We start from the raw sequence: 25,171 nt of genomic DNA on the forward strand, positions 1-25,171 counted from the left end.
GAAAAAAATCCTGCAACCAGAGAGAATGTCTAAACCTTCTGACAGATCAGGCCTGTTCTGCTCTGGTCTTTGGTCCTGGAATGATCTGCAGGCCAAGCTTAAACTTGAGACCCTTGTATATTTAAATTAATCTAAAACCAGAACACCAACAGCTGCAGTTTCTTCATACATACCTAAATATTGTTGCCTTTTCTACAAACTGCATTATGAAATGTATTTCTGTACTTACTTACTTACTGCTGCTATAGTTCTTTGATTTGACTGTTATTTTCACCCTGACTTGGCTAATTCTCACTTGTAACTCTTGGACTCTTGATCTCATGGTGTCATTATAAATAGTCCCATGTCTACAATGAGGTGTGCTGAAGAAAGGTTTGCCACCAGTGACACAGCACCCACAATGATGGTTAATAAACAGACCTCCAAAAACAGTAAATTCCCCGGTGTACTACACTGGTTGTAATGGCACACTGAATATGATTCAATGTTTCATACACTGCTATTATTAGTCATAGTGCTGGTTCAATAATGCTTGTATGGCGATGTCTCCAGTGTTCTGCCAGGTGTGAAATCCACAATCCGCTGATGTGCCAGCATGTCTGTTTGAAATCAACCAAACTGTCATTCTGGGCATTTTAAAGCTGTTTACAGCCAGCTTTCTAGTGTTGGGCCAGGCTTATCAGAACAACATCCACCTTTTTTCTTTTACAACCATCTGTCCACTACAGATCTGTGAAACTAATTTATCAAGAACATGTGGAATAAACAGTGAGTGTGTTAAATAAAGAGAAAATATCCTCACCTCTCCAACCATGCCGTTCCACGTCCCATTAACCTTTTTGCCGTGTTTACCGTTGGTGACCAGGTACAGGTCGTAAGTGAATTTGACTGTCTTGGCGATCTTCTTCAAGATGTCTATACAGAAACCTTTGCAGCAGCGCTTGATGTAAATCCCTGAATCACCTGTCTGATTGCTGGGAGGTGGTACAGAGAGGAAGAGGAGGAGAGGAAGTAAAGATGGAGGAACATCAGAAAATAAACTGACTTTTATTTGGATTTCAGGTACATAAGACAAGTAGATTACAGAGAGAGGACAGCAGCAGAGATGAAATGAAACCACTGATCTATATTCGATGCAAAATCAGGGCAGGCGGCATCAGTTAGACTTAAAAGAACAAATAAAGTAAACACCAAGTGCAGAGCTCACGTCAGTCGCTTTTCAACACCTGGCCCAACAAAATCCAAAACATATTGAGGCTACTAAATAGGTAAAATGAAATAAAATCAGTTTGTATAGAATTTCTTTTTGCATTTTTAAAGTGAAAATTGACTTGCATTTTAACTACATACACTTTCTCATACCGGTATTTGTTTATCTTATTTTTATATTTTTCACAGGCAAGTATTTGTAATTTGTAACAATATATGTTTTGATGCATTTTTGCCGATCGATGATTGTCAGTTGATACATTTTTAAAAAGCAGCGATTAATCAATTAATGGTTAATCATTAACATCCCTAGTTCCAACTAAAAACTCAACCAGGTTGTTTCATTGATAAGCACAAGTTAAGGTGTCTGAGGTAAACCTAAATTCTGGTCAAGAGAAAATTAATTGGATCATCAATTAATCGTTATAGTCAAACATTAATAGTTGCAGCTTCTCAAATGTGAGAATATGCTGCTGTTCTTGTTCTGGTCATATATGATAGTCAATAAAATATTTTTGTATTTTGGGCCGTTGGTCAAAAACAGTAAGACATCATCTTCAGCTCAGGGATATGCGTTTTCAACAATTAACTGAGATTTCCCAATCAAGAAAAAAATCAATAATGAAAATAATAAAACCTTGAAACCATGATTATTGCAATAAAATACAAACTGTATAGCACGGAATAAAGGTGAACTAAGATGCTCATCTATTTGGCACTAAGTCTGCATCTACTCTGCTTTTGTGCATACAAAGACAAATCTGCACAGCTCCGTACATCAGGCTCATGGAGTATTTTTGGCTGGAGAGAAATCCAGCATATTCTCTCTGGCAGTGCTGCCTATGCCTGAAAATGTTGAATGTGAGGATGTCTTTGAAGGAAGAGACAGACAGACAGGCAGAGGGATGGAGAAAAGGGGAATAGGGGAATAGGAGAAAGAACAGGGTGAAAGATCAGTCAATAAAAGAACCACTGAGCCAGAAGATGTGGGACACCCTCAGGAGATTTCAGGTAGGCCAGTGATAGAAAAGGAGGCCATTGAAGAAAATTCATTATCACACACCAAGGAGAAGTGGATAGCGAGAGGGTCAGGGTGAAGAGGTGGGGGAGGGAGGAAAACAGTGACAGAAACCAAGACAATGATCTAGTTAGCAGTAGTGAGGCAAGCGGAGGTAATTATACAGTAGAACAGTGAGTGATTGTGAAAGGATGAAAACGATTATATTATTAAAGTGAAGAAAAAGCAGGAGAGTCACTACAGCTTCCTGCAGTGACGGGGAAATTATAAACAAAGATGCCAAAGGGAAAATTCAAGGAAAATGTACAATAATTTATGACTGTGGGCTTTCCTCGATACATGCGTGTTTCATGATAGCATTAATCCATTTCCTTTGTTTACATTCACACTTTGCATAATATTCTGCTAAACTCAGATGCAGCCGTTGGTGTTTAATGTTATTTTATAACTACCTGTGATTTGTTAGGTGTGACAAATGACTTTGAATACATTCAGAACATTACATAGTATACCAGAAACCCTTTAAATAATTCATTTTGCAGCCATATTGATGCATAAATCAATATGTCTCACACTAAGATTCATTAAAGTGCTCTATTTTTAAAACCTGACTCTTTAATATTCCTCCTGGATTCTAATAGTGAATCTGAAGAAGAAAAAAAAGGAAACATAACTAACTAAAACTAAATTCTCACCTGAGCTTGAGCTGTTTGCGGCACGGCACAGTGTTCCTCATGCAGGTGCCACTGAGAGGGTCCACGTCCTCCACGATGACAAACGGCGCCTCCTCCAGAGTGACGATGGACAGGTGGTCCTCGCGCTCCTCCGCTCCCGTGTACAGCTCAAAGCGAGGCCACACATGGTACCTCATCGTCAAAGAGCCTCTCTCCCACTTGCCAACCTGTGTGAGTGAGTGGGAGGACGGCTTTTTGATATACAGGCTACTGTAACAGGTACGTCAAGTGGCAAAGAAAAAGTGACAAGACAGATCACAGAGGGTGAAAAATATAAACCAGGAAAAAAAAAGGCAGACGACAGTTTAGAGGAAGAGAGGAAGGAAGGAACATGACACAGAAAGGAGTAATAGTAGAAGAGAAAAAAAAGAGAAGAAGAAGAGATATTCACCCTGTCCCATTGTCTATCCTTTTCTAGAAGAATTATGACCAGCTTAGGGAACATCTGATGACCCTCCTCACTGAAGGACAGGTTTCGGCCTTCAAAGGTCACATTCATCAGGTACCTGAGAATGAGAATTCAAGTATGAATTAGAAAAATGAGTATCTGTACGCAGAATTTAGACTTTCAACATTATTTCTATTATTTGCCACAACTCAGGTTTACAAATTTATTGGATATATTTATATAATTAAAGGTCCAGGGTGTAGGATTTAGTGGCCTCTAGCGGGGAGGTTGCTCATTGCAGGCAACTAAAGACCACTTGTCTCAACGTCTCCTGCAGTGGCCGCTTAAAATATGGCATTTCTTTAAAACTTCATTTTTTTGCCTTGGGAGCAGCACAACAAGCAGTAAACACAACACATCCAAAGTGTTGTGGCTATGTTTTAGCAATCAGCTTTTTCTTTGCACATTCAGGACACACACATTAGCATTCCTTTAGTCCAATATTCACTCTCTTTGAACTCTGTCTTTGGTCTCCACCAACTCGTAAGGGGAAAATGCTCCACTGTATTCACCAGCTACTTCCTTGTCTGTCTGCTGTTTGATGCTGAGCAGGTAGTGTACATTTCAGCAATTTCTAGAACTTTTCTGCTGAAAGCTCCTGCTGCAAACGAGATTCAAGAGAGCTTGAACCAAAAAGTGAAGTTGTGGGGGAGTTGAAGCAAAATAATGAGATGAAAGGCGCAAAAACGCTCTGTGGAGCTGAAAGAAACTGCAGAGTTGAGTTAGATTTCTCTGTGGGTTCATCTTAGCAACACCTTTCATATTACACATGATTGAAACTTGATTAATGCAGCTTTTAAGGCTACAATACAAAATGAGCATTGGCACAGCACTGCTATCACAGTGTAAGAGGCAATGACTTCTCTACAGAGGTCATAAGAGTAATATATTCAGTATTCAGTTTAAAATAGTTGGAGTGGTGGTGGGAGAAAGTGCACACATAAAATCAAGAATTTTAAAAATATCCTCAAATGTCTTGAACATTTAAATATTGAGCCAAAACATTTCAATCACGAACCGTACTCGGCCGGTACTTGTAATGACTCAGTGCTGTCAAATATTCAGTTCAAATACTTGGCAGTGAAATAGTAGTTATGTTATTCTGTGAAATGTGTCGATACATGGTCCAGAAAATAATGTCTGGCTGTGTATAATATCATACACCCACAGGTTTCACACTATGCTTTTGAACACATTTGCTTTGTTGATGTTTGATTACTCTTTTGGCATTTTATATATTGTTATGCATTTTATCATATGTCTGTATTATACTTCAGATACTGTTTTAGGTCCTTAAGCCAGTTGTCACTGTAGGTAAAACACCCCAACTGTGAAATGACATGCCAAAGGGCATCTTCTCTTAAATCACTTCTGCAAAACCATTTTAATCAAAGTGCTTCATAACAGGTTTATTTTTATAGAGTATATATTTATGTGTTTGTTTATATGTATATTTGTGTGTATAAATGTAAATCCGTGGTTGCTATCCCCAGGTAACGGTGGAACAACTGGAATAACTGTGGAAACTCTACACTGCAAAAGAGAAAGAACTACAGTGATGGAGGAGGCAAAGAAGGCTCAATGGAGAGTGCTGGTGTTGCGTTACAGTCTGTTTCCTCATTGATACGTGCTCCCATTACGAGCGGGACTCAAGATGGTTCAAAACCTTTCTTTCTGCTAGATCACCAAGTAACAAAAGCTGTCTACTTATGAATACGACCAGGTGTTTAAAGATCGTGGATTTCTAGGTCAAATCCGGATTCTTACAGTTGTTTTTTTGCTTTGGGTGGTAGCCAAACTGCTAGCGGTGGCTAAGTTGCTATGGTTTTGTTTACGACAGTGGAGCCACAGTGAAAAACTAGGAGGGGAGGGCTTTGAAAAGCTGTCTGTTTCCGCTTTGAATAAAGTTAGAAAACTCAAATTCCAAAAAAGTTAGAACGCTGTCTAAAACATAAATAAGACAGCATTTGATAATTTGCTCATCCTTCATACTCAATTGAAAACAGAGCCAAACAGAGCAAAGCCAATATTCATTGATTTTTGTAAATATATGCTTATAACACATTGGGACAGGAGCAAAAAAAGATTGGAAGTGTTGTCGAAGCTCAAAAAACACTTGTTTGGAACATTCAACAGGTAATCCTTCCTTGAAAGGCTCAGTTGTTCACAAGCAAGGATGGGGTAGGATAGGATATTACTACGTGACCTCACGATTTGTAATTTGCTAATTTTTGCATCCTGATTTTATTTGCTTTTTACGCAGCATCCAAACTTTTTAGAAATAAGGGTGTTATGTAAATTCATATACATTTTATTTATGTATGACAAAAAGACACTGAAAAAGCAGAATCACAGAGTTCTAGGAGGGAGACTGCTTGTAATGCTGCTGCTCCGTTCTCTGCCTTAAATGATCCTATGTTCCAGCAGTTTCTCATTTAACATATAACATCTCAAAGACGGCCTAGTTTAAAGCTTGGTAAAGCATATGGCACCTAATCAGATTGAGAAATATAAAGAAAGAGCACCAGGAGGCTGTAAGAGTGAAAGTGAAAGAGCAACATGAAACCAGGACTGAATGGTGGAAGATAGGAAGGAGTAGAGTGTATTAACCGCCTGTGTGAAAACGCATCATCATATATGTGTGTCAACAAGTGTACAGCAGTGGCTGATTCTCCCTGCCGCCTCCTTCCCTCACTCTTCCTCGTCCCTATCTGTGGGCTGCCATCACCATGGAGACGCTCTGCCTCTGAAACAATCCACTGGAGAAATAAATATCTCGTCTGAATGCAACCAGTGAGGGGCCCCGCGTGTGTATATGTGCGTGCAGACTTTTTTAAAAAGGAGTGCACAATTTACCCACCGTCATCTCCAACCAAGTCAACGGTGTGAAAAAAAAAATCTATTCACAAGTGAACACAATAAACGCAGACAACAGATGAGCAATGTGGCCTGAAACTTACCCAAGATTTTATCGCAAGTACCTCCTACTAGAACATTCAGTGCCTCTATCTGTAACGTCTTCAACTTTATTTAGATACCACCTCACACACACACACACACACACACACACACACACACACACACACACACACACACACACACACAACCACACACACACACACACACACACACACACATACAGACCTAAGTAGGCTACATGCTTTGAGAAAGTCAATAATATGACTCAAGCCTCCATGAAATGCTTATTGCTGCATACTGGCTGGCTAGCACGCTGAAAATGCTGTAATGTGCATGTAACATGGGATTAGCCTGCTAAACATAATCTCAGTGTGAATAGAGGAGGAGGCTCAGGAGATCCCGACTTGTTGCCATCCAGACACCAGGGCGACCCATGTGACCAGTAACAGCCTCAGTTCCGGCTAAGGTACAAGGACAACAAGTGTACAAGGGCATTATGTGACATGTTGTTCAGATCTTTATATATTTTTTTATACTATATTTTCAAATTTCTATTTTTCTTTACATGCACTACTTGCTTTTTTATCTTTCTTTTTATTTCTCTACTGTTTATTGTTATGCACCAAAACAGCCATGCAAGTTCCTAGTTGGTGAAAACATACTTAATAAACCTGATTCTGATCCTGAATTCTTGAGTGGATCTCTCAGTCAAGTAATAAAAATAGAATAGCAAACACATAATAAAAAGATGCTCATATAATAAATAATAAAATATACACAAAAACAAGTATGAGAGAAAAAAGTTGTTCAAACACAAAATGACTGAGAAAGTACAGTGATGTCGTACTGTGGACAGCGCCATCTTGTCATGTCCACGTATACGCAACACCAAGACGCATTCAGGCTCTTAACACCAGTATAATGTAATGTAATGTGTTGCCATGGCACCCACAACCACAGCAATTTTCATGCAATCAGCTGCGTTGCCATGGGAACAGTAATCTCACCCGAGAGAGGCTAGTTGAAAGAGAGAAAAGGAGTATTTTTCTGTCTAAACCTGAGTGTTTACCCACTTCCCCTCATGCTGTCTTTCACTCTCAGATCAATCTCTCCATCTCACCTCAGAGCAGCGCATTGAATCACACATCAATAGGACTCATCTGCCCGTACATTAACCTGTGCCTTTACAAAGACTGATGCATGCTGAGATTTTACAGCAGAGGAGGCTGCTCTGTTTATCATTTTGTATCCCTGTACTATTGATGTAGCTTTTATGTGCCGTTTGATCCCTTCTCATGTCAGAATTCCCCTCTGACTCTGTTGAAAGAAGGAGAAAAAAAAACCTTGTGCGGCTTCATCACAGCCATATGCAGCGCGTGTGTACGCCTCGCTCACCAACTGTTCCCCAACTAATCACTGGCTGTGAGGGGTATTATTTTTTAGTTACAGAGACACTGAATCATCAATGGCATGGACACAATCCCTCTTTTTTCCTTCTAAAATCTCTTCAGACGTATTTCAGAGGCATTTGATATGACTTTCTTTTATCTCTGAGTGAAGCTGTACAGGGTCACAAATTCTCTGTCGCTGCAATGCAGGGATGCAAAAATATATATCCCTGCTGTGCATGTGTGTGAGGAAGTCTGTGGTGCACGCACGCACACATGCACATACTGTATCAGGTTTGGGTGGATGACTCATAATCTGGGATGACTGCAGAAGACCTGCCTCTGAAGAGTTACCAGTTAGTGATGAAATGCGTAATACACACTGCAAGTGCTGTAGGATGGAAATAGTGTCTGAGTGCAGCACAACTACAGAATATGGTAAGTCATAGTAAGGCATGGTAAGTGCGCTAAGTATGGTGCTGGTACACGTAGGGTTCACTCCAGAACAAATTAGACAGTAGCTTTGTACGAAGGGGCCTATGTGTGATTACAATCAAATTAAAACTCATAATATTTTCAAGAGCTGACACAAATGCTTCAAAGCTTTTACCGTTCCCATGGCAATCGATGTCTAAATCCATATTAAAAGGAAGGAGACGTTGCATGGCTGCACCAAAAAAGGAGGCACAAGACTGGTAAAGAGTGCAAGAAACCCTCATAAGTAGGGCTGCAACAGCGAGGTGTATAGGGAACCAATGTAAACGCTGATGGCTACATTATTCTATATCCATTATATTGTGCAATCAACATTTAATTCATAATCATATGTTGAAGGAGAAAACACAGTATGATAATAGTGACAACTAACAATATACAATATATCCCTGCCACCCTACTCGCAACTGTTCAACCGCCCCTCACTCCTAATTAACTTCAGCTACTATAACAGGTTCATGTATGAGTGTTCGGGAAAAATCGACCACATTTGAATGAGCATAATTACATCATTAAAATTCTACTGCAGTACCATCCTAAAAATTGTATTACTTTTTCAAAAAGATTTATTTTCTAGATATTCGGGAAACGGCTGTGGCTAGAATGGGTTGTCCACTTATTTCATTATCATATTCACGTTTTAGTATTATTAAATGAATTAGTTATTAGTTTATAGAGACTGACATCAAGTGTGTCTATAGATATAATCAGACTGCAATAGAGAGTATCACAAAAGAGTCTTAAAAGAAGAATATGAATAATAATTTTCATAAGACGCCAGTTTGTAAATTATTTATTTGAACTTGACATAAATTTGTGGCTTTAACTCAAATTTCCACTTTAATATAACTTTAGAAATATCCTTTGTTGGGGTCATTTATACATAACAACATAACAAATTCTGAACGCAAAAAATAAATTCATTGATTATTTATCGACTCATTTGTTGCTGGTGGAGCGGCTCTGGCATCATAAATACACACAGAGAGTGATGTGTACTGCACATAAGAAGAGATGTAAGGCTGAGAATCTCTTTGAGCTGCAGCCTTTAATAAGTGAGTCTACAGGAGCTCCATGTGATCTGGGCCCATGAGGACTCCTACTGAGAGGGAGACATCAGACAGGCAACCTGTGGTGTCTGGAGAGACGGAGCACTGTATCAGAGAGCCCTCTCTCATTTCAAATGTGGACAAGGGCTGAACAGGCAAGGACACTGACCTTCTACAGTCTGCACACCTCGAATACTGATACATACTTTTACTACTAGTTTTCCAGTGGTCCTTAAAATAATGTGTCCTTAACAGCACATGAGCAGTCCTTACTCAAAGTTATAATTATAGAGAAAAGGAGGTAATTTGGTACACAGTTAGAGAGCTTTCGAATCATTTCTCTGATGATCTCATCTTACTTGCCAAAGTATTCTTCAACGCAACAGGGAAACTCCACTCACAATTATTCTCCTGATGTGCCACCGCTTACGCTGGAGTTACCTGTTGTGCTCACAATGGTCCTATATTGAAACCTTTACCTTCTTGTCCTAATTTGTCACCTTTTGCACATATAATAAGTCGAATCTTTTTGCATCCAAAGAGACTCTTTTTATTTAAAACTCCTTTCACACCGGGCCAAAAACCTACAAACACCAACTGACATCTGGCTTTTGTCTTCAGTGGGAAAGGACCAATCGGCATTCAGTCCTGGGTCAAATAAATCTACAGTAGTCACGGGTATTTATTTGCAACAGCTATGATCAGCAGTGATGGAATATCAAGCTAATTTTTACCCCTTTTCTGGCACGATGCAATGAAGCTCTTCGAAGTAAGGATGTTTATAGTTAATTTGTTTTCCACCCGACTCTGTTCAAGCAGTGCTCGAACATTGTTCAGTTGGCGTTGAATTTGAAAAAGAGACTGAAGTAAAAGATATAAAAAAGGAGCATCTGTGACATTGACACTGTCCTCCATGCTGCTTTCTGCTGTTACCTGTTTTGCAAGAAAAAGAAAGGCAGACCTGTCTACTGGCAATGGGAAAAATGTTATAGGTCAGTGTGGTAGACATTATTTCCTTTGATATGGGATTATTTATCTAGGCTTCACACACCTGACAGTGCACCTCTCGAAAATCTTAAATTCAAGAAACCAAAATTGTTCGTTAAATTTCTTTTTCAAAACAACAAAAGCCAAATTATTGACTGTATGAGCCTTGTGTTACTACATAAGTAAGAACAAACTTGGAGAAAGGTTGATTGCAAATAATGTAAAATGAAAATATATATGTAAATAAATATATTGACTGCATAACAATGCAACATTTTGCCTAGTAATCAATACTCTCAAATTACCGAAAGTAAAAGTTGATGAGGTAAAAGGTAAAAGAAAACAAAAAAAGACAAACAAGTATATGCAAACACAAATGCAATGAACATCACAAGGGCAGATTTGTCATTCAGTGGTTACATATGATGAAAATATAAATTAACACTTGATAAAATGCACACAGCTCTGCAGGCTACTGCTCAAGTGACAAGGTTTTTTGTCATACAGACTACAGAAATGCCAAAGATATATTTGAGGTCAGCAAAAATATCGCAAAAATCCAGCATAAGACAGGCTGTCTCTACTGAATGAGAGGAAATGTGACTCTTGTGACGAGCAGGGTAGCTGTGATAAAAGGTCTTTTAGTTTTTTGCTCTGTTAATTCCAATATATTGGAAGTCCCCCATTCCCCTATTTTTGAGTAAATGAAAAAAAAATTGATGTATAAACAGAAAATTAGGAATCATTAGTTTTGACTGATGAAGAGTAAGAGAGAGAGAAAGTGGGGGGTGGGTGGAGGAGGAGGAGGAGGCAGAGGAGGGGCACCATCAGTGCTCTCTGATTTAACATTTTAACTTCATTTAATTGAAAGTGCTTTTCAGTGAGAATGGACTGCTGTAGGAGCAACACACAGCGAGAACTGAAAGAACAAAGGGCTGAAAAGCAGCAAAAACAAAATGATCCACACAGTCCAAAGAGAGACCTCAGTGGAAAAGATTACTAAGTGACACGACGTGGAGGAAACACAGATGTTTAAAGTTCTAACCCACTTCTATTAAAAAAGAAAGAATCATTTGTGCTCTGGATGCCCAAAAGAGAAATTAAAGAGCCTGCAGCCTTCTAATAAACAGCAGCAGGATTTATTAGACAGCCGCTTTTATTGGTTCCATTAAGAAATGTAATAATACAGCCATCCCGCTTCAGGAAAACCAACTCTAAAGGTGAACTAGGATGTAACATGTTCACCTTACATGCATGAGAGGTGGCACCAGGGTCAAATGGCCTGCAGAGAAGGTTTTCCATCGACTGAGCGCACGCAGCCAGCCCACAGACATGAAGACAAATGTCTCATCAGATCACATGAAAGCAACACTACAAAATATTAATCATCTCTTACATCATATATACCAGTGCAGCATTTTATATCAGCACTGGGATTTGAGAGGGAATTCGAACACACATACGCAGTCAAACAAATAATAAAAATCATCCCTTCCCCTGCAACATCCACACACACAAATAAGCCCCTTAGCGCCTCATCCAAAACCACTTGGAGCACATTTTCTCATTATCCTAGCGTTCCTGTCCTCACTGTCTGCCAGGAAACAATGGATGGCCTCTAGAGCTCTGCGTGTATGTGTGTGTTTGCTTATTTGCGCTTGCGGTGTATGCATGTATTTATGTATGAATGTGTGTGTGTGAGTGTGTGTATGCCCCATAAGGTCAAGCAGCCCCTAAACAAATTTGAGAGCGTGACTCACTGGGGCCTCCCATCTCCGTCCATCAGCGCTGACAGGATGGCATGCTTATCCAGCGTGCATGCAGCCCACTGTGGCCTCTAGCTATAGAGGACCACGCAGAGACATATGGCCTTATTATTGCTTCTGTCTCAGGGGGTGAGGGGATGGAATAGGTGGAATTATGTGTGTGTGTGTGTGTGTGTGTGTGTGTGTGTGTGTGTGTGTGTGTGTGTGTGTGTGTGTGTGTGTGTGTGTTAGGCTGCTCCCTAGCCTCTGGGGTCACCACCAAAATTCACCGATCCAAATTCTCTACCTTTGCTCAGTCGAATGGATACAAATGAAATGGCTGGTTAGAAAAGACACACACACTCTTTCTCTCTCACACACACACAGCAGCATCCCAGATGTGGGCCTGTAGGATGATTGAGAGCTAACCCTGTGTCTGATAGCGCCCTTTGGGGACTGAAATATTCATGGCTGTGTTGTGTGTTATTGTTATCTCCGTCCTCTTGGTGACAGAATAACTAGATGGCATGCATAAGTGCCCACGATATAAAAAACGCATAAAAAAACAGAAACACGGGTGAATACAGGAACAAAATTTACTGTAATACATCAACCTCAACCTGGAGATTAATGCAGTAGTGGCAGGGGAGGTTGCATAATGTTTCCCTAGGTTCTTTGCATTCCTCAAATTCAAACTGACAGTGAAAAAAACAAACAAAAACAGAGAAAATGTTAAATATTAGGGGAAAAAGAGGGATGAAAGGTAGGCAGGTGCATAGTTTTGTAAGGCAGACTTACAGTGAATAAAGAATGAAATCCCTAAGTCTATTATTTTATTAGATCAAGCCCCAAAGAGCAGTTGAATGCAGTTGAACAACACATATGTTTGCATGTGTGTTGCTGTGTGTACTAGAGATAACCCCGCTCTTGTTCTTTGGCTCTGTTTTCATTACTTTGGTTGTCCCCGAGCATTCAATTAGCTGTGGAATCTCTGATCAATGTGAACAGTAAAAGCATGCCCTATGAAGTTAAACGGGGATTAATTATTGAATACCAATGCTCCTGCTTGTTCTGTAATGTGCCAAAAAAGCAAAACAAGGAGGTTCAGAGGGAAAGGGGAAAGAAGGATGTTTTTCTTTAACGATGGCTGTGGGTTAAGCTAAAGATAAGACGAGATGTTGTTTTAAGTCTGCAAGCTAATGTCTCAGTTCATCTTGTGTTTTTATTGGATAATTAAACAAATTCCGTCTCTCCCTAGGGAACGTGTCTGCGTTTCTCTGTGTAATTGTAGTCCATGTTGCATGTGTGTGGCCGCACATTTGCTGGATTTATTTTGATAGTTTTCACTGCGCTTCAGCAGCTGAAAACCAAACTACACTTTTTTTCCCTGTTATTTTACCAGCCGGTTCCTTCGGCTCTGACTCATGAATTAAATAAAGATTTCATCTGCTTTTGTTCAGCCTGTCTTTTTGTATTGTGCATGAATCCCCGCTCATTTTTTTTTAGCACCAAACAAATTTCAAAGGCTTATAAAACTAGGTGAACAAAGCTCTTTTCAGCAAGGAAGATTGTCTTTCCTGGACCTGATGGGCTCAAACTCAGAACAATATTTAATCAAAAGCACAGTATTTTTAAAGTGTTAAAGTATTTTTTGAAGTTATGATTCAAAAACAAACCTGTTCATTTTATGGGGCAATTGGTAGCCTTATTTGACTCATACTCAACTGCAACCTCTGCACTTACTGTTGCTCTTTGACAGCATGTAAGCAGTGTGTGATGATGGGACGCACTGGTAGCACACCTGGTAGACCATGTGCTCCATGTACAAAGGCTGAGTCATCAGTCGCGACCCAAATCTGATTCCGATTCTCCATTTTCCTATCTATATACAGTTTCTGTATCATATAAAGACAATAAAAGCACTGTACGATAAAAACATTGGCAGACTTACCATCAAAATTCCCAGTAATGTTTGAAACAAAATATCCTTGACTTCACACTGTAGTAAACAAAAGCAGCTTATCTTTTCTAACAACCATTGGTTTTGTTGGTTGGAATGACAACTGTCAAGAGCAGATTTTATCAGCAGAAGCTAGCTAGAATTAGCTAATTGCAATATCTGCCTTCATCATGTTTTGCCTTTATCTATCAAGTAGTGCCGAATGACATTGCAACAACCAGCTGCTATCACAGGCTTGTATTAAACAACAGCATACAGTAAGTTGTTCTACATTAAATAGGAGAGGTCGCATCACAATCAGTGCATTTACAAGAGAGATGTATCCCTCTCTCTTTTTCTTTACAGAGCATGTGCGATTGTCAGTAGACAGGAGGATTGTACAATCGACTGCGGATGGCATTGTGCTCCAGTAAAACCAGGTGAAGTCTATTTGAGGGGAACACTTGTTCAGATACTTGCTGTTTAGGTGACTGCTGCAACACTGTTTTGCTGTGAAGCACCAGAAATGTTTTGTGGACTACGAACCTGTCCTTACATCAGCGTGAGGGTGAGTAGATAATGACTGAGTTTTGAGTGAACTTATCCTTTAACAGCTATTTTTCTAACATAACCTGTAACCCCCTGACTAATGCAGTTATCTACAGTAACGACAACCCCCTTGTGTTTGGAAATAATGCTGTGTTACTACTGTACGTAGTAAGTTGGCAGAGAAAAGTTGGAAGAGAAATTCCAACCTTGACAGACCTTGGAGTTGGTAAACTTTGATTGGGAAAATGCTGTTCTGGGGTGTGATTTTGCATGTACATTTGAAGTTTACCCATATTTGTATTCATCTATCCCAGCCCTGCTGTGCTTTCTCACACATCCCAGCAATAGTGACTCACTTCAGTATTTCCTTGGAGTGGCCGGTGTTGGAGCTCTTTTTGTCAGGTGTCCCGAGGCAGCTTGACTTTGGCATAGTGTGTGGCCCCCGGTCCAGTATCATGGTGGAGGTCGCCGTGGCAATGACAGCCACTGCATCACGTACCCTGGCCTCGATGTTGTAGTCCCATTCGTCATATGACACCGAGATAAGCCCTGGGAAAGAGAGAGAGAGAGAGAGAGAGAGAGAGAGAGTGAGGTGAGAGGAAGGGATGTATTTCCATAGCAGAAATAGAAAGAAATATGGAGAAAAATGAAAAGGAGGGGGAGAGAGATAGGGAAGTGTGAGAAAGAGAGGGAGGATACAAATAGGCAGGCAGAGGCAGGGTGCAATGAAAAATAGCCCGAGGGGAAAAGGATATACAAAAATGAAAGCATTTTAGAGGAGGCTGAAAAGCGGCAAAAACACTGAGACAAAATTAAGAGTGCAATCATACCTACAATATTTTAATTTGTTTGAAGCTGAGTGGAGCTGTTTACTATGCTATTCAAAAAAAAAAACTCAGTTGAGAGAGTTATAACAGTTGAAAACACGTGAAAAACAACAGCTGAATATGAGCGTCAGATGAGACCATGCTCATCCCTCAGCTCATTTTGTTATGCTTGGCTTTCCAACCATGAGGAACTGCTGGCTATCAGATGTCAACATCCATTTCTTACACCCATAAACAACAGCGTTTTCAGGTCACTTTGCGTGGCTGGTTTGGATTATGTGTTCACATTTGGAACCTGCACCGTAAATCTATTGGAAAAAGGCAAACCTGCATTTTTGAGGCAGCCTTCGAGTTGAACTATAGGAGGTAATGCTTTACATAAACTGCTGCAAAAATGCTGTAAAAAGACAAAGGGGTTTCTTTCCTGCCTCTTCACAATGGACTCCAGTGAGGCCAAAGCTCAGACTATTATTAGAAGTGATAGTCACAGTATAAAAATAAAGTTTGTCAGTCCACATTCATCTAATTTATGTGAGGCATTGTAAGATAAACTGAAATGATCAAATATGACTGAACAAACTCCAAAACAAATGATAAACTCCTTTACCTGAGGTTACCACAAATCAGTATGCACCCGAGCACTGACTGGCACAGCGCAGTGCAAATACACCAGGAGAACATTTGCATATATGCAAACAAGCCCATCTGTCTCTTGTGCCCACATTTCAATACAAAGTTTTTTTTAAACTTTACCACATAATAATTCAGTGGTTCAGTTACAATTCACACAACAACACCAGAGAAGCTCCCTTAAAGGGTAACTCCACTCATTTTACACATTAAAGTGTGTTTACAGGTCTCAGGGAGTACTACTGCATATGTGAAAAAGTAGTATAAAGCCTTTTGCGGATCCAGAGGAGGCTGCATGTATTCTGATAAACTGCCTCCAGTGATGTCAGTCAGTGGCTAAGTTGCATTGTGGGTAATGTAGGAGACAGGTTTTGAAAAGCAGTCCACTGGTCTAACATTGCACTCCTATAACACTAATAGACTCTTAATAAACAGTTTAAAAACAAATTATCGAAATCAATTCAGCAGAAGCAGAGATATCACCTTTTTATTTTGTTCTTCTTCCTTTTCAAAACCTGGTGCCTACACTACCCACAATGCAACTTAGCTAAGGAGTGACATCAATGGAAAAAAATTACCAGATTGCATGCAGCGTCTTCTGGAGCCACAAAAGGCTTTATACTACTTTTTTTTTTTTTTTTACGTAGTAGTAGTACTCCATGACCTGTAAACACACTGTAATGTGTAAAATGAGTGGAATTGCCCTTTAAATCAGTTTGAACCCACTGGTTTAACGTCTGAACTCTGACCCTCAGTTTCACTGTTTAAAGATTATATGAGGTCAGTAACTTACATCCAGTAAAGGTGGGATACTGATCTTGTGGAGTCCTTCAATAAAATTGTACATGCTACATGTACCGCACTTAAGAAGTTACTGTATATTGATATTAATCATTGATATAATATACTGATATGTATATGTATGAATTCTCTAGTGCTTCCAGAAATATCAACATTCGGGAGGTTAGGTGTCATTTTATTAGAGATACTCGGATCAACCTTTTATCCAGCTGACACCGAGTACATGCCTGATATAAGCGCTCTCTTTCTTCCATGATTAAAATCTGTAAACATCATTGTGTGAATCTCTGGGAATTCATTTTATGTAAGGTAACCCGAGGGCAGTGATTGCTGTGACTCTGCCCACAGTCACTGTATGTACAGTATGTAGAGAGAGCGAGAGAGAAGGTCTTATTTGTTTACGATTTGATTAAAAACAAAGCATCATAATTAATTTGGCAATGGTGACTTAATGTTCAAAATTTGACATGTGGCACTTAATGAGCTTTCTCTACAAAACATTAATTAGCTGTATTTTTTTCAAGCAGCAATGGTGTGATGCTCTGAGCATATGAGATCTCTATTTAATTCCTGAAATGAAGAGATCATCTCCTACTGATCTGCGGCCGGACTTACAACAATATTTTAGACTGGTCCTTTGTGTTTGGTGTTAAAGTTTACTCTTTAAATTAGTCTAATGCAAGTCAAGCATTTTCACAAAATTAGCTTATTTTAGACTTATTTTAAGTGTAAAACATTACGCACCCTACAGCCAGGCTTACTGTGGACTAAAAGCAATGTTTACACCTGCTGACCAGTGACACTAACTGACAACAAAAGAGTAAAACATGGCTCACAATTTGTGTTTTGCTAATAATGTTTTGGAGTGACTAAAAAGACATTTTTATTTGGCCAGAAACTATCCTGACCCTGACTGACAGGTTAGCAGACGTACTGCGTTGAGATTCTATGCCACAGGAAGTTTTTTATACTGATGTTATAGCAAATTACAGCAATCTGAGGTGAGTCAGGCGACTCTTTTGTGAAACTGGGCCCTTGTGTTTGTGTGTACCTGTAGGGAAGACATCGGGAACATGGTCTGCGTCTCCTGCCACCAGCGAGGGCACAATCCAGGTGAAGCCGTAACCTGTGAGACCTACAGAATGGGCCACCTCGAAGATCGTGGATGCCTCCTCCTTTGTGCAGTAGAGCATAATAACAGGACTCTGCAGTTTCTTCAGCTGGTTCTGGATCTTGGCGTCTCCGTCATCCACTGACATATCCAGTAGGAGGACTTCTTGTAGCTCCCAGCCCACAAAGCTGTTCTCGATGGTACTGCGAACCTAGATGGGAAAGGGAGATGTGATTTTTAAAAGTGTAGGCTGCACACATGCAGTGGAGTTGATAAGAAGAGATACTGGAACAAAACTGACTGAGATGTCTCCTCCTCCGGATCCCAGATTGCAAAACTGTTCTGTCTTTACACATCTCTTGGGAAGAGGACGCGGTGGCCGATCTTTTTTTTTTTTTCAAACGCAACAAGAGCAACATTAGATAATCTCTTTTCCTTAAACTCACAGAGGAAATTCTCAAGGAGATAGTGTCTATTTTATTTTTTACTTGCAATCCACAAACACATCACTGCAGGGTTAACAGATTCTGTGCAGCAAGATGTGATTTTCAGGATTTTGAATGCCAAGCTTAAAATGTTTTTGTTTTTATGCTTCAGGGTCAGAGAGTAATAGCTGTAATAGCAGCCTTTAGTGATTCAATGCAAAGGGAATTATACAGGCTGAGTAACAGGCACAACAAAGTATTTTGTGTTAGGTACATTTCATTACGACACTTATTTCCATCTGTATTAAAAGAAAAAACACAAACATTAGATTATGTATACTTTATATTTGCTTGACACAACACAGTAGAATGAGATTTATGATGCTGGTAACGAGCTGTTTTCACTGCTTAATTTATTGGGGCTTTGGTGTTATATTTTATTTTCTGCAGATATAAAGGGACAGTAAACTGTAGAAATTGATATTAGACTTTTTACATTCACCATAAAGCTAATGTGACAATTTCGAAATGCCTCTCAGAGTGGTTAAGGCACTAAACCCTCATTCATCACCCCCATTTAAATTATCAATATATGGTTTTTTTTTCTTAAACCAGATTGCTACTCTAACTTTGTTCAAAGGAAACAAACAGCCATTGCAGAAATATTATAAAGAAATAGGATTAGCTGAATTTCAATAACTTTCTTATTCTTTTCAGATGTCTGTCTGATGTTCAAAGTATTTCACGATCTCATACCATACCCTTTCAAGAGTCTGTTCTCAGCCCTGGAGATAAGGAGACTGAAGCCTCACTGAGTGGCTGCATTCAAAAAAGACATGTTCGGCCAATCTGCCTTTTCCATTAAAGCAATCAGAAAATGGAACTCGCTGCCCACTTACATCAGACTCTGCCAAGCCTTATCATTTTCAAAAGCTTGAAATTATGGCTAAAAACCAGACGATCATGTTCGCAGAAATAACTGCTTTCTGCTTGGATCATTTCATCAAATTGTACAAAGTCCTAGCTAAATAAACAACAAAATAAGTAATAAAAACATTCAAAAGAACAGACACTCATCTTATCAAAAGATTAGAAAATCAAAGTGAAAACTACAGTATCTGTCGGGCCTGTAATAATGGGTCCCCAAAAGACAACAGTAATAATACCTAAAGTGCTTGGGACCCAGAGCTAAAATGATTTTCTCATTTGAATCCATGGTTGAAAAAGTTTACGGCCATTAGCTGAGTAAGTAATAATAAGTATCCTGCTGCTTCTGGAGTCAGTTTGCATCAAAGGAATACATTTATCTTCTTTGCAATTTTCGACCTCAACTTATTACCAAGTGGTATATCATGTATAAAGGTTTGCCTTGGTGATAATGTAGCAGATAAGTGGCATACACACCCACTGCTATAAGCCCATATACAGTATATACTGTATACAAAACATACAGGGTTGCCAAGTCTGCCTGTTAAAAGAGACCCTGGGCTTGTCATTTTTCTGTGAAGTCACTCACAAATATTGGTGGTTGCAGGTTGCGGTCTTGTTTCTCAAGTGTAGCTGCTTCTTTGGGCTTGTTTACATGTCTCCCGTCTCTCCTGTCTAATAAAGCGAAATGCCTAGCTTGTCATGTTACAGCCCCGTTCCCTCGACCCCTCCCCTGCCCCATTACACAAAATAGCACAACTATTGGAGGTTTTTCAGGTTACTAAGGTAACAATGCCAGGGAGAGGGTTGGCGAAATATGTAAAGAAAATCACAACAAAGAGTAGAAGTAAGAGACTGTTTTAAAGAACTGGATTCGACCTCAGGTGAGGGACGATTCAAAGGCGCCCTGCAGATACTGTAAGTTTAGTGTGAAATAGGTGCACATCATGCAGATCTTCTTCAATATACCAGTTTTTATGGGTGATCATGCGGTAACCTACTTAACATAGTAAGTGTAAGGATATTATTAAAATACCTGGTATTGGGTTATATTACTTATATCACTTAGTTACCTAGTAAAAGTAATATATTACTGTTACCTCCAACAATGTTTACTGATACTTTGTCTGTTCATTATATGCAATTTATAATTAATTTGTTGTTGGCCAGCTGGTTTTATTTAAGTTCCTCAGGGTTAAAATGAAAAATGTAAAATTACAAGGTACAGTATTTTGTAAATGCTTTCTTATGAAAACAAAATAAATAAATTCATACATATACTATTAAGAATAAATTGATAAGTGGCCTCTTGTTTTCTCACTTTAGGGTTAAGTCGGCTGTATTTGGCTATTTAAAAAAAAAAAAAAAAAAAAACCTGGTTGCTTCTTTTGGGCCAGCTTCCATAGACCTGGTTGCTTGTTTCTCTCACCAGATCTGGCAACACTGGATACTGCATAATCCATGTATGTCTTTATCAAAGTGTCTGTATGTGTTATTTACCTTGTTGACAAAGTCCTGGTAGCCAGGGTAGTACGAGGTGACTATGGAGAAGATGTACCAGTCATACTCCTCCATGATGTTCAACATGACCTGGGCCTGCTGCTCGATGGACGGACCAAACTGGAAAAACATGGAGTGGTCGTCCTGGAAACCAGAGACACAGAGCCAATCAGCAAACAAGGTCATGAGTCATACAGCATGAGAGAGAACTGGAAGGTAGGGCATAGATGATTATGGAGCATGTCCAGTTACTGCGCGCCTCAGGAACAAATATATTCCTGTTTATAGCTCGGACTCGTGCGTCCGCTGTAACTTCATTGCAGCATCTGCAACAATATGACATATTTTTTTCATTAATCTATTGTATTTATGATGTTTTAATCTGAGACATTTACTTCTTTGCCAAGTCAAACAAGGGTTGTGAATATTCAAACACGGTTGAGGTGACTCATTCATTATCAAGAAGCCTTGTTACAGCTATGTTTGCACATTTAACAGGTAAGATGCCAACTGGTTCTATTATGATTAATGTAGGTTGCGAACGTGTGGACAGATCTCTGTCAAAACAGTTTTCTCTAAGGAGTGAGGAGGAAAAGACAACGTAAGAATAACTCTTGGAGCTTCAGGAGCCTGATGTCTGGTGCCATGGATAAGTCAAGGTCACTCACTCATGTAAAACTGCCAAGCAACTCATCAGGACACAGAAGTCAAGATGTATTATTCAAGAATGTCAGTGACCGGAGGCGACATGGCAGAGGGGCTTTAATGAGAACAGCGTCAAGTCATGGGTCCTCTGTGTGTCCAAGAGTGAAATACACTGTTGAATGGTGAGTGAGATGACTGGAGGTGTTGGGTCATACTTAAACACTGGCTGCTGGTTAACTGTTTCATGGTCTTCAAAGAAGTCAAGTTAACGTTTAGATTGAAGGACCACACTGTAGAAAATATGAAAACAGTCAAATGATAAGATGGACACCACTCTCATGGAAACAGGTACAGACTGTTTGAGTGAAATACTGATGTCAGCGTGCTAACATGTTTAATTCTGATGACAATGCTAATCAATCACTATCTTAGTTTAGAGTATTAGTATGCAATATTTGCTATTTAGCACATTCAGAAGAGCACCACAGTTCTTAGGATTCATCCTATGGGGAGCATGGATGCCGTGCACAAACAGCAATCCATTTAACAGCTGAGACATTTTACTCTTGACCAAAGTGTTGGTGGAACGACCGTCATTGCTATCCCTACAGTGAAATGACACCGTTAAAGCTTACCCATTTAATCATTCTATAATGTGTAAATAAGTCTGCATGATATTGTTACAAGGCTGTGAAATCACTAATTGTTACAGTCATTGTCATTCGGAATGGGACAATAAAAGATTTTTTTGCCATGGTGAATTTTCATTATCGAGATAATCGTGAATATGAATCACATGAATGACTTGAAAAAGCCATCTAGCTCGCTAACGTACAGTCCTATATTGGGTTCCTGATTTATTTTGAATTGCCTAAGCCTGTCATCATGGCTGAAGGCTCAGCTTGCACATTGTATCCCCCACAAAAATAAGTAAAATCAGATGTGTGTAAATACAGACTAAAAAAACAACAGGGAGATGAGGTTACCACCATTTATTTGTCCTTTATTTCTGCAGGAAGACCTTATGATTTACGATTCATTATTTAAGATACTTGTACTGAACTTTAAAAGGTGATGCAAAAAAAATATTTGTTTCCCAGCTAAATGTAAGGTTAAAGTGATACTAATATGTGCAATTTTGCAATTTTTTAAAAAGTTTTACAAATATTTTGATGATTATTGGGATAATACCATGATAACTGTGATATGAAATGTTCACATCGTACCATGCCAAATTGTCATGTTGGGGTCAAACAAACAAGGTACAATATGTACCTAGTAGGCTAAGAGTCCTTTACTTAATACAAAGACATGACAGTGGTATCAATCTCCTAATCTATCCTTTTACCTTTGCTGTTAACCAACTCTTCAAATTCAAATTCAAATTCAAAAAACTTTATTTGTCCCCGGGGCTTAATTTAGAGTATTAGTCTGCAGTTTAGACAAAGAATGTGATTAAAATCTAGGTGACGTCAAGGACCTTCCACACGTCACCGCATCATTAGTGACGACTACATTGCTTTTACATCAATTATCTCTCACTCGCATCACTTGTCTTGAGCTATAAAATTAAAAATGTGTGTTTTCACCCTTCATTGACTGTTACTCGTGCCCCGAAGACCCGCTTACAGTTACATGCACTACTACAGTCTGTATATTTGCAATTTCATGTTCATGTGCATTTACACACATACGTGTATCCATCCACGTGTGTAATCAGTCATACATGTTAGTCATGCAGGAGGCTGAGCACCCCTCGAGTTAGGTGCGCTACCTCCACTCTACATCAAAGCCCATCTCCCCCTTCCTCCACTATTTTACCCAGAGGGGCAGAAATGATCTGTTGCCTACTTTTCACTGTAATGAGGTAATAACACCATAGAGTCAAGTGATGGTGGAGGGATTGGCAGTGGTGGAAATGAGGGGGGAAGGCGAGTGTACGTGTGTGTGCGCTGGCTGAAATCTGATGTTTTATCTACGCTGACAGTAAATACACTTCGCTCTCTTCAGGAAGGTAATGAAGGTATTCTCACGCATGAACGACAGCTAATGCACCATTCACCTCTAACCTCTTACTTCCATCAAAATCCATCATTGTTTGAACATTTCAGCCTCGACATGCAGCATTTAAAGTGAATTGTAAGATGAGTGCTACACGTAATTTACCCTGACATTATGATTCCATCTGTGGATCAAGTCATCCTTTAACCATGTTCGCTATCCATCCTTACATCTGTTCACCACACAGAAACCTCCCCCTGTCTTCACGGGATGAAGCTGGAGCTATTCTTTATTTTTCTTACTGAAAACCAAAACCAATAATGAGCTGATCCCTCTCTCAAATCTGGTTTATGAAGCCAAATCTGATTGAGCACCATTGTTGTAAAAATACATCAGTGAGCCACACACTGTCACTGGCTGACAAGTTCTTTCATTACAATGAACATGGCCAACGTAGTTTATTTTGGGTTGATCCTACATACGCTGTGATGTTGCTGTAAATACTCCCCAGCAAAGGTTTTTTCTACTCCCGCTGAATAACATCTGCTAAAAACTACAGAGCCCAGCTGTTTAGGGAAATTACTGGGCCTCTCCTCACAAATGAGTCCAGCATTCATGAGTCGTTTTTAAAGATTTGTGGATGGGTGCCACAAACTTAGGTCTGGGTATCGAATTTTGGTACTTTAATGGCACCGACCGAACTGCTTCGATACTATCAAGTATTGAAAAATGTCTTGTCATTTGATACAAAATTCCAGTTCCTAAAGAGTTAATCTCATCAGTGTCAGTTAGCCAATAAGCATGCAGCATGCTTGTTATGTTAAGATCTAATAGTGCTGGTGATTGGCTGTCTCGAAGCAGGCAGAGAAAACATTAGGTTATGCCCAGAGACGAGCCTCACCACGTGTAGTTGTAATGTAATCTTTTGTTAAAATGCATTTCTTAAAATTGGTATCGGAAAAAGTAACGTTCAGGAACCGGTTTCGAAGTGAAGGTATCGGTATCGGTATTGAAATGTTTTGACATATCCAGTCCTACACAGACATGGTAGCTAGATTGAAAAGAATTGAATTGTGGACTGACAGTGCTGAGTTTGCTCCTTTCATGGGATTTGTTGAAAGTTTGAAAAATCCCCCTAAATAAATAAATAAATAAATAAACGCCATCCTTATCCTTTAAAGCAGGGATTCCCAAAGTATGAGCTGGGAAGGTACTGCAAATGGGCCACAACAGGTCATTTATATTAAATTGAAGTTTCCCATTAATATGTGTGCCACCACCTAACCTAGCACTGCAGGTTAAGGTCTGTAGATCGCATTGCAGGAAACATTTCTAGCAGGAGGGCAAGATTACTTAACTGGGGAACAGAGCTGGGCTGTGTCATTCTTAAGTTAAGGAATGGCTGCTTTAAAGACTAAACATATTTCTCCCCTACCTCTCCTCTTTTTTCGGCCTCCACTCTACTCTACAATGGAGGTGAATGGTGTGATTGTTTACATGTACCCCAAAGACCATCTTACACTTGCATGCACTGGTACACTCTGTACATGTTTGTAATTTCATGTTCACCTGCATTCATACACATACATGTACTACGATCATCCATCCACGTATACAATCAGTCTGACAAGTGGTTATTTTATAAGCTGTATTCTTAAATTCAGTAAGCTTAAAATTGACTACTTAAATCATTTAGCATTCCTCCACCAGTGTTGTATTCCTGTCAGTGAAGGACAGACTTTAATACAGCACTTTGACCTGCATGTATAATTGGACAATTATCTGAATGAAGAAAATAGACTTATCCAGACAAAGCAGGATCAG

At 39.4% G+C, this 25,171-nt stretch overlaps 1 protein-coding gene across 1 annotated transcript in view; it reads right to left on the minus strand.

Moving 5' to 3' along the window:
• The window catches only part of grin2bb (glutamate receptor, ionotropic, N-methyl D-aspartate 2B, genome duplicate b), a 77,281-nt gene that overhangs the window by 22,235 nt on the left and 29,875 nt on the right, over window positions 1–25,171 (minus strand). The window contains exons 2-7 of the mRNA XM_073469344.1: window positions 20,702–20,845; window positions 17,790–18,060; window positions 14,837–15,029; window positions 3,353–3,467; window positions 2,923–3,128; window positions 803–974 (exon numbers count right to left, since the gene is read on the minus strand). Coding sequence (XP_073325445.1) covers window positions 803–974; window positions 2,923–3,128; window positions 3,353–3,467; window positions 14,837–15,029; window positions 17,790–18,060; window positions 20,702–20,845 — 1,101 coding nt within the window. The remainder of the gene's footprint in view (window positions 1–802; window positions 975–2,922; window positions 3,129–3,352; window positions 3,468–14,836; window positions 15,030–17,789; window positions 18,061–20,701; window positions 20,846–25,171) is intronic.

The sequence above is a fragment of the Pagrus major genome, chromosome 1, assembly GCF_040436345.1.
Source record: "Pagrus major chromosome 1, Pma_NU_1.0".
Lineage (NCBI taxonomy): Eukaryota > Metazoa > Chordata > Actinopteri > Spariformes > Sparidae > Pagrus > Pagrus major.